We start from the raw sequence: 10,526 nt of genomic DNA, 5'->3' as shown, positions 1-10,526 counted from the left end.
GCCGTTTGGGAGTGCCTGGCAGATTGGCCTTGTCGTCTGAATTGTCCAGCAGAGCAAAGCGTGGACATGAAACTCAACCAAATGTAACAAGGTGATGACTGTAAACAAGAACCTGCAGTTTCAGTGCCTTTTAGCTACTGGAGAATCCTGTAATGGGGTAAAATTGCCACCTAGTGGTTCCCAGATGTACTTTCATTATAGAAAATGAAATTATAGCTCATCACCACTGATGGCTCCAAATACACACTTATTGCTGCTCTTTGGTCATTGCCGATACGAAAGCTGCTCCCAATCATTGTAACATCAGGCAACTGTCCCAGTGGCAGAATGGCCTAATTATTTCCAGCCCATGGACGTGGTGAATGTTTGCAGCTGATGTTGCAGCTGTTGTCGATGCACGGTGTTGGGCTGATAATGGAGATGGACTTGAACAAGACAGCCCAACAAAGAACAGCACAGACTGGTAGCCGGCTGTGTGTGTGGATTTCATTCTAGGTTGAGAGCTGTGTGTTTTGCTCATGGGAGTTGTGCTCAATAGAAGTCTATAGACCCAGGGGACACGCACGGTGTACTACATGTGGCTTTGCAGATGTTAGAGGATTAAGTGGAATTATCTGTGAACAGGTAGAGTAAGAAGGAATTAAAGGCGTTTAGCTCATCCATGTGCAAAGCCTCAATATCCTCAGTGCCAGATGCAGCACACATCCAGATGTTATATTAATGCAATGCTGCCCCCTAGTGGAATACAATTCAAACAGTTATGACACCAAAACCAAATCAGTTACTGTAAAATCATTATTTATTCAAACTTTTTAATAGAGAAAATGTGTTTTCTTTAAGCTGAGTGGGTAAATTCTCAATTCTATACAAAATCAGGTGTAAAACTTTAGGTGTAACATTTACAAATATACAGGAAAACGCCGCTTTCTTAAACTGGAGGAAGCAGTCGGTCGCTATTGAAAGAGTAAAAATGTGTGTTGGTGGGCAGCTACAAAAATAGAAATCACTTTCAGGTAGATGTATGTTTGGTAGAGCAATACAGGTTAAAAGCCTTCCGAAAAAAAAAGTAAGTTTTAGAACTGAATACATGTCGAGCTAAAGATTAAAACAAAGAACAAACCTCTTTTCACGCACTGAAATATATATACACACCCAACAAAATGTCCAAACTGATTTTAAACATATGCTATGCAGGCAAAAGCATTGTTTTGAATTGAAGCTACAGGAAATCAATGACGAATCACATGAAATAAAATAAATACCTAAACATTAATTTAAGCTCGACTTTAGTAAATAAATATGCTAAAAAAAAAGAATCAAGTAAAGTAATGGAGATGACAGATACAGAGCAAACTACTGCTTTGAGTTACAGCAGGGTTAATTGCTTCAGGGCGGCTATATGGCTTATTCATAGTAAGGAAGGCAACTCAGTAGGTTACACAGTTTTGAGTTCAAACTAATTCAGTTAAAAGTTAAATAAAAAAAAAAATCATTAATCCATAAAATTACTTGGTCTGCTAAAATGTTGATTTCCATTGCTTTTAAGTCTAATGCACATAAAATCTGAAAATAAACTGTACTGTGTGCATAATTGTACAATAACTCATTTGTAGACACCCTTCCTCATAACAAGTAATCCATTTTTGCACTTTCTTGAAAAGTTGTACAGGGTGAATGGTAGCATTAGTAGCATTATGAATGCTCTGAAGCTAAATAGGCATTATTTGAGGAGAGAGGTAGAGAGGCCATCCAAGATGGCTACTGCTGTACTTCCGGTTATCGGCTATATCTGAAAAGTCTTGAAATGTGCCAAGATGTCGCTCTCTTCGCCTTCACTTAGAAGAGTCTCTTATGCTCTCTCTGTGGTGGGATCGGTTGGTCTCTCCACACACACTTCCCTCCTCTCCCCTCTGACATCAAGCCTATTTGAGAAAGCCCTTGTAGAGGAAATGGGAGTGACTGGTGAATCTCTCGTTCTCCAAACAGAAGAGCAGGTCCCTGAGATTGACACGTGTGATGCGCTGCCGTGTGGGTCTGGAGCCTGACGAACCAGCCCCACCAGACATGGAGGAACCTGGTCCCGACCCCTGCAAGATGAGAGGGAGAAAGAGAGGCTCAGTGTGTGGAGAGGGTATGTGATATTTGTCGTAGAGTAGACCGGATGAGGTTGTACCTGCATGTGCCTTTATTAACACATCTATTATATTGTTTTACATTGAAATGAATAATGAGCAGCGAGTGGCTGAGTGAGTGCTCTGTTTGAAAGCACCATCCGGCCCGGGGCCTTCCCTGTGCAGAGTTTGCATGTTCTCCTGTATGGATTGCTCCGGATTCAACACCACAGTCCAAAGACATGCTATTTAGGTCAGTGATTTCCATCCAGGAATACTAGTCACCCAGGATGTGGTCCAACTTCTGCAGTGGCCAGGGGTGTCCAAAGGACAGTTTGTGGAGTAGCTCAACTGAATAAAAATGCACATTTTGATTGAAAATTGAAATTACAGTAAAACTAGAAAGCCAGTAGAGACGTTGGGCTAAATGTGTAAGGGAGTGTGAATTTGTCTGTCTATACATGTCAGCATGTTAAGACTATAACGTAAGCCCCCCCACAACACTGAACTGTCTTGAGCAGTAACTGAATGTCTCTATAACAGGCCTCTGTTATAGAAAAATACTGTTCTAAGTGGGATTTACATGGGTGGGTGTTTGAATTGGTTAGAACATTTCCTACTTACGATGTACTGCTATAGCAATTTGCAGTGTACCTAACAATACATTAAAGCTCTGAGGCATCTTTTTCCTGCATTATGAAGACGAAGAAAGGGGGGGAAAAAACGCACAAAAGCAGCATTCAGTCATTCAGAGGTAGGGAAGGTACACAAATATACACACCCCGTAAATTATAGCAGCAGTTCTCAAAGTAAGTAAATAAAAGGTCAGTCTGTGTTCCTTCTCTTGCAGTACCCCCTCCTCCCCTCCTCTTCTCAGCTGCTGTTTTATTCGTTTCACACATGAATACATGACGCCTGACCTTCCACATTTGTTTGGTTAATTTGGAGAAATAAATGTGTCATAACTTTGAACTCGTCTGGTCTCCCGTTTTTGTGGCAGCCTTTGTCAATAATAGATATGCATCTATGTGTGTGACAGATCTATGGATGGGAGAAATGAATGAAGTAAACCAATAACGGTGACGTGTAGCAGGATGGATCACGCATTAACCAGCAGCTGGAGCACCATGACTGAACACACATTATGAAGACTGTCTCCTTGTGTTAAATGAATGAGATCGGGGACTTGCAGGAGTAAGCTGACATTGAGCATGAGTAGTGTGTTCTGCCAGAACTAACGAGCGGCTGCATGTCATTATTTTCTCTGTGTGTGTGTGTGTGTGTGTGTGTGTGTGTGTGAAGAGCACAGATGACTGACTGCAGGTCTCCGTCAAGGTAGTGCAGGCTGTCGATGACGGCTCGTCAAATTAACAACGGCCCGACGGATACAGTCACTGGAGGAAAGAACATTAGCTATGCTTTATACTGACGAAGACAGTAGCTTTTACCGTAACCTGGTATTATATTTGACATAAGTCATGTGGCTTTCCATTCCGTCTCTGTCCAGCTTGAGCTGATTAAGTCATGTAAGGAAATGCTGGGTTAAGATGTGTAGGAAAGGTGACTTTATGAAGGTGTTACACTTGACAGCTAGTAACTGTAATACTGTAATTACCTCGGCTGCAGCAGAGGAGGATGGGGAGTCCAGGATCTTCCTCTTCTTCCTGGGACCGATGGCGGCCAACGCTGTCAGGTTGGCCTCCCTCTGTCTCATCTGAGCCAACTCCTGCTGCTGCATCTGGATAAACGCACACATGGCAACATGCAAATCCATCCTGCAGTGCTTAAACACACAGAAACAACACACTAGTTGCCTGCCCTCCTCTCATCCTACCTCCTTTGCCTTCTGTTTCAGACGCAGCTGCTCCGGGTCCTCCTGCCGAGCTCGGGACTGCAAGGCCAAAAACGTTATCACGTTATCAACGGAGCAGATTCTACATCATCTACTTGTGAGTTCAAGTCCGCTGAATAATATATATCAATATTTACATTTAGAACTCAAACGTTTTATATAGAATAAAAACATGTTCTTAATATGCATAGTGTCTGTGGAGAAGGGAATAGCTTTGGGATAATAAAACATCTTATTACACAACTGCTAAGACATTTGTTTATTTAATCCAATCATCAAAAGAAGCAACAGTACGGCTTTGAAATAATAAAAACCGTTGGGATGCTTGAAACAACTGAAACTCAATAGAATCTTAATAGATCTTTGATGCCTGCCGAATGTAATAGGTGCACCTTTTGATGGTTATGCAAGATGTTGTTTCAATCTCCCAAAGAATGTTTTATTTAGGGATGTTATCATGATGTCTGTCAGTGATGCTGTACCTTAGCTGCCTTTAGGAGGATCTCTCTCTCCTGTTCCTCCTTCCGTTGTTTCTCTAGCTGGTCCAGCTGCTCAAAGAACTTGAGTTGAGCACGAACGTCACCGCTCTGCTCATGAGTGTCATCCTCCTGACAAAAGATACACATGGACTCAGAACATTAGAAGATGTATCTTTCATTTGCATGCTAAAGGCTGAGTCATGGCACCTTAAGCCTTGACCAGATTCTTGGTTGATCTAAACCATGGGGGGGGGGGACATGGATACTAGTATGAGTGTCTTTATAATGGTGCTGTAAACAAACCTTGAAATTGGCGTTTTTCTGCTGAGCCACTTGGGAAACTTTCCCCAGCAGGTTCTGGAGCCGCTGCTGAGTAGCGTGGGAGACGAAGTTCACCACCTCTGCAGCCAGGTCTGTCACACCATACCTCCTACCTGGAGAAGAAACATAACTTGGGGCTTTAGGAGGTGGGGATAGATAGATAGATAGATAGATAGATAGATAGATAGATAGATGGATAGATGGATAGATGGATAGATGGATAGATAGATGCTGTGTTGTCAAACATTTTTCAAGTGTCTCACCTATCTCCTGCATTCTCCTCTGTAGAATGGCACAGGAGAGGAAAGCCTCGTCCTTACAGGAATGTGTCACCGCTCCCACTAGTCCAGAATTGGTTGCCAGGATGTTAGCACTTTCCTCTGATAGATTCACTCCAGCCATGGAGGCCACATCGTTGATGTCGTCGTCTTCTCTGGAAACAAAACACGGATAAATCAGTACAAACTGTTATTTATTTATTTAATTAGAGAGTAGAGAGTAAGAAGAGTTCATTTTCCACTTATGTGAGTTCTGTTTCCTTTGTTCTTACTTGAAAGTACCGCCAGCCTCTTTCAGGTTGTTCTTTTGAGCCAGGCTCATGGCTCCAGCAGAGACTTGTTTATAAAAAGGTGTCACCTCTGGCCTCACAGGAACTGGCAGAGACACGAAAGCACAATAAATACTAACCCAAAGAGAGGTAGACAGGTGTAAACAGATTGGCATCCTCACCTGGCTGCAGCTCTTTCAGCTGGACCTGTTGCTGTCCCAGCATGATGCGGCCAGGGGCCTGATTCCTGAGAGTCACCATGGGGGGCGTCGGTAAAGCTACCTGAGGTCTCAACATTGCTCTCGGCTGTTGGGGCTGGATAACCTGCAAGATTGTTATTGTTATCAGAGTGATATGTATGTGTTATGTTTCATTGTGCAATGTCAGGGAGTGGAAATATTTGATATAAATGTCCCTCAGAGTTATAGATTTGAGTTGAGCGGACATGTATTTGTTAGTTTACCAGTGAGGGTGGATGTCCAGGTTTGCTAATGCCTGGCTGCGGCCTGCTGACTGGGGCAGTAAGGCGGGGCGCGGGGCTGCCCAGGACCACCGTGGCTGGGATGGGCGAGGTGGAGGGGACTGGACTTGGGGCCTGCTGTGGAAGCTGACTCTGCTGGATAAAGGCTGCTGAGTCTGGGGTGAGCTGCCTCAGGGCTGGGAGGCTTCTCTGCAGAAGATAAACGGGTTATATATTACATAAATGCTCGTTTGGCAATCGTTTCCTGTGGTCCAAGGAAATATTAAACATGTTACTGGAAGGTATTATCGCTGAAAATGTCAATAGAATATAAGCGTGCTTACCTTGAGGAAAGGCACAAGGTAAGGTTGGGGTGAGGAGTTGAGCTCTTTGTACAATCTGCTGGTGAATTCCTCAGCTTCCAGTCTGCCCTCCTAGTACAATATATAAGCATGCAGAGCTGGGAGGGAGAGCTGCCTTTTGCAGGTACAGACTTTGCTTTTCTTGGCTTATAATTTTAATGAACAGGTTAAATAAATTATTATTTATTTATTCATCAATATGGCAAACATAATACAGCAGTTGACAGGTCAGTGTGAACCTCCTGTATGCACGGCTCACTCACCAGCAGGTCCTTGACTAGCTCTCTCACGCTGGCTGCAGTCTCCGTGGATTGCTTCCCGGTGGACGCCAGCTTGATCAACGTGGACAGGAAGTTCTTACATTTCTTCACGTTCTCCATTGTCTCCTGCCAAAAACACAGAACACTCAGATTGTCAACAAATTCCAGTCTCATTTTTTTTGAATAACCTGTTCTCCATCGCAGCATGCTTTGCCTTCTTTTATTATGCTGTTATTGTCCATCGCACACAAAGACACCCAGTTCTATACCATCCCTTGGGGCGTAGCACAACTCACTTTGCTCACTGTTACTGAGGCAACTGTGGTCCCAGCTGTTTGGCTGAGGGTCCGGGGGGTAATTCCTGGCACTGTAGCCCCAACCGTGCTCTGGGAAGACGAAACAACACAACAAATGATTTGGGTTCAAAATGTTCAAAACACTTGTCATCACAGAGGAGTGTTTTTTAGAGCTGCTTCAAACACATAAGAGTGAACAGTTATTTTTCTTCTGGGTGTGCTCTCTCAAAAAATAACCTTCATGTTTTGGTTTTATGATGTTGGGAAAGAAGTCAGCATGTGGTTTGACTTGATCATTTTGTGATTTGTTTTATTTGTAACTGTCGAACCTGCTGAGCTGCAGTGTGTGTGTAACACAAAACTCTTTATAAATAAGTATAATTCCTTCTAGCTGGTCTCTACTATAGAAAATCCAGGAAACCAGGTCCAGGATTACCAATAAACCCAGGCAATTGGAAAACACGTATTCACACTATGTGCCAAACAACACATGTTCTAGAGAGCGACAGTTTGCATCCTTTTCATTGAGGCGAAATGCCCTCATAACATCCCTCTAGTGTCGCTTTGACACACAAACTGGTAATATCATGGTGTAACACAACACAATGCTCTCTAACACGGTGTATCAGCCTTCAGTCTGCAGCTTGAGCTAGTAATGGATACAAAACAAGGTACCACAAGCCAAACGAACATGAGATATGACCTGGCACCCACAGCCTGGGTTACCTGAAGGACAGGAGGTCTGTGGAGGGTGGTGGTCGCAGCCAGTGGTTTTGGGGCTGGACAGCCGTGGCGGATGGCGCTGGGAGCCACTGGCCTGCTGATGATGGTGTTTCCAGGAGCCTGAGGTGAGGCACAAAACATGACATGATGGGCAACACATCATCAAACCGGATGTCTACTGAATATATATTTAAATTAATACCTTAATAAAAACTAATAATACGTAGGTTTAACAATACATTGATCAGGAAAAAGACAATTTTAATGATCAATGATCCAGCGATACATCTTTAAGATAAGCCTTCCACGGTACATCTGTTACACCTTTCCCATCCAAGGTCGCCTCCTTCCCACAGAGCCCAGCAATATAATTGTCAAATTATGTTTTTGTTGGGTTTTTGTGTGAGTTGAGTTCATATAAATATAACTTGATTGTGTTAAAAGTCAAATGTATCATCTCATATTAATCACAGGCCCCTGAATTGAACCGAACCTGCATAACGGTGGACTTTGTGACATCAGCAAATATCATTCGGTTGTCCAAGGAATCAATATGATATTGTATTGTGATGAAAATTGTGCTTTACACCCCTAAAAAACACAGCACAATAATTTACTATCACACTACTTTCCATATACCTAAACACAACCTATATATGTAACTAATATTCTACTAAACCGGTGCTAATCTGAGCTATAGGCAAGCTGAACATGGACTGTGTGTGATCTTACCTGGCCAGGAGGCAGGCTGGTTGGTGTGGCAGCCCGAGGTGCCATGCTGCCCTGTGCCTGAGCCTGCATCTGGGCCAGAGCCTGCTGAGGAATCATCAGCAGCTGTCCGCTCTCACTGCGTACAAGCACCATGCCTGGACCAAAAGTCACAACAGTTCGGCGTTATTTGAGGAATCTGCTGCACTAGTCGTAGTGAGCCTGAGAGGACACGTTAACATCATTCAATAAGAATTCAGAAGTTTATTTTTTACAAGCACTGATGAGGTAAACTAATCAAATAAGTGCCTGACATGGAAAGTTCTGACTTCACTCACCCGGTGGGAGCTGGATGTTATGAAGGCCTATACTAGGCTGTCCCGGGGAGGTCTGGGGGAGCCTCGGGGCCAACATCTGAGGCGTGAGGGTTCGGATCCCGCCTGGACCGGCAGCTACCATCGACGGCATACGGGGAGCACCGACCGCGCCAGGAGTGCCGGTCGGCGTAGACTGTAATAGTGTTACGGGAGGCTCTGCCTTGATGACGTGCGACCCCGCGCTGACGACAGACACCGAGTTGGACGGCTGGCTGTTGCTCACGAGCGGAGTTTGCACGCCGAAACCCGCGTGACCCGCTGTGTTGTTCCCGTTCAAAGTTGCACCCGACCCCGCGGCCGGCTGCCTGACGAGTGTCACGGCGGGTGCCGCTGCCGGGCTCGCCGACCGAACACTCGTCTGGATCACGCTGTTGGCCGAGGGATGCGTTACTGCACCGGCCGGCCCGCCGCTGACAGCTGTTACGGATATCACGGTGCCACTTGTCGCCGTCGCCCCCCCGAGACGGGCGGCGCTTCCTGCATTGTGAGAGTTCATAGTTTGGCTCCCATTTAAAGTGTGCGCCGAGTGTGAGCCCACTTTGCCCTGGTGACTCGGGAGAGGAGTTACACCGCCGCTAACCAGGAGTGTTTTGCTGGGGTCCGTGCTGGCCGTCGACGCATCCATAGTTGGACCATGGGGACCCCCCCTGCGCTGCAACTTGTTCGGAGCACGAACAACCTAGAATGTGATGGGGCAACACTCTTGACAACTCTACTGGCAGCTCCGGCGCTTGCTTTTCGTGTTATACTCGGAGAGGCGGAGAGGAAAACAACATTAGTAGTTACAGCGTACCTGCTTTCGTCTTGACCAAGTCCCAGCTGGACATTAGCTCTCGCTACCCACTTGTCCGGCAACTACAGCCATGTAATAACCGGCCGCCCCGTGCCTACACCAGTGGTTGTTGTGACACGACAACGACAGTTGTGACTCTGCGGACCGCACGGGATGACAAACTACCGCTTTATTCGCCTCTGTGTGTGAAATCGGCTCGTCCAGCGGACCGGACCCGACCGCCATCTTCACACTCCTGCGAGCTTATGAGAAGCGGAGGGGACTTACCCAACTGACGTGCGCGTGCGCACAACGGCCAAACGTCTCCGTGCGGGAGGTTTCGGCGAGCTGCGATTGGCTCGCGCGCGTTGTAAAAGGCGGCACCAATGGCTTCGGCTGTCATTCCGGCGGATGCACGAGACGGAACGACACCGTTAACGGAGGCGAGTCGTCTTCGTCAAAGATTACATTATCGCCGGGGTTTTTACACCGGCACGACAGCTCCTCCGTCTCAGAATTGTACCACGTGACCATTGGTAGAACGATAACGTGGTTTACGACAAGCCAACGGACCTAAATTCACAGTTCGCCCACACTTGGTGCGCCGTGCAAGATGGCTGCAGTGTTTTTGGCCAACAAGTGAAGTAGCTGTTGTAAAGAGGCGTTTGAGGGCGCCACACCCTCCTTTTTTAGAGAGCAGATAGTGTAGCCTACAGTGCTGCCAGCAGTCACGGGACTAGATAGTGTGGTTAAACTCCCACGTGCGCAGACTTTAAGATCAATGCAAACAACAGTGTGTTTACATTAACGTGTGTGTTGAGATATGAATTCAGAATCAGCTTTTATGGCCAAGTAAGTGTGAACACATAGAAGGAATTTGACTCAATATACACTTAAATAGACATACAGCTTAAAACAACTATGACAACAATAAATAGATATATTTATCTACTTTATATGTACAGATATAAATATAAGTATACAAGCACAGGACAATTAAATTAACAGTCTGACTGGTACAGAGGGTGTTAGAATAAGTATGACATTTTGATTTCAGCCAGATGTAGTGTAGAGTCATGTTTGAAATCTACAGTGCAAGTGCAAGCTATAATAAGTAATTTTAGAAGCAATTAAAGCATTCTTTAAATTTTAATCAATATCAGTTACAGGTGTGAATAATTATTATGGAATTTCACCAATGAAATAGAAAGAGAATGTCAAATACATATTACCATATTGTAATAATTATAATAAAAAT

The 10,526-nt window shown here is 44.9% G+C and overlaps 1 protein-coding gene across 1 annotated transcript; it reads right to left on the bottom strand.

Moving 5' to 3' along the window:
• Positions 1–787: 787 nt before the first annotated feature.
• On the bottom strand, positions 788–10,091 carry taf4a (TAF4A RNA polymerase II, TATA box binding protein (TBP)-associated factor). Its single transcript, XM_084040352.1, has 15 exons — positions 8,458–10,091; positions 8,144–8,277; positions 7,415–7,531; positions 6,689–6,778; positions 6,396–6,518; positions 6,115–6,204; positions 5,774–5,980; positions 5,493–5,634; positions 5,314–5,416; positions 5,027–5,196; positions 4,746–4,876; positions 4,446–4,571; positions 3,946–4,002; positions 3,727–3,849; positions 788–2,087 (listed from the first exon to the last, which is right to left on the bottom strand). Exons 1-15 carry the CDS (start codon positions 9,119–9,121, stop codon positions 1,923–1,925), a joined length of 2,442 nt encoding a protein of 813 aa, XP_083896478.1. The 5' UTR covers positions 9,122–10,091; the 3' UTR covers positions 788–1,922.
• Positions 10,092–10,526: the final 435 nt, after the last annotated feature.

Source organism: Eutrigla gurnardus (genome assembly GCF_963514095.1).
Source record: "Eutrigla gurnardus genome assembly, chromosome: 2".
NCBI lineage: Eukaryota > Metazoa > Chordata > Actinopteri > Perciformes > Triglidae > Eutrigla > Eutrigla gurnardus.
Note: the sequence above shows the minus strand (reverse complement) of the source record. Positions and strands in the feature narration are given on the sequence as shown.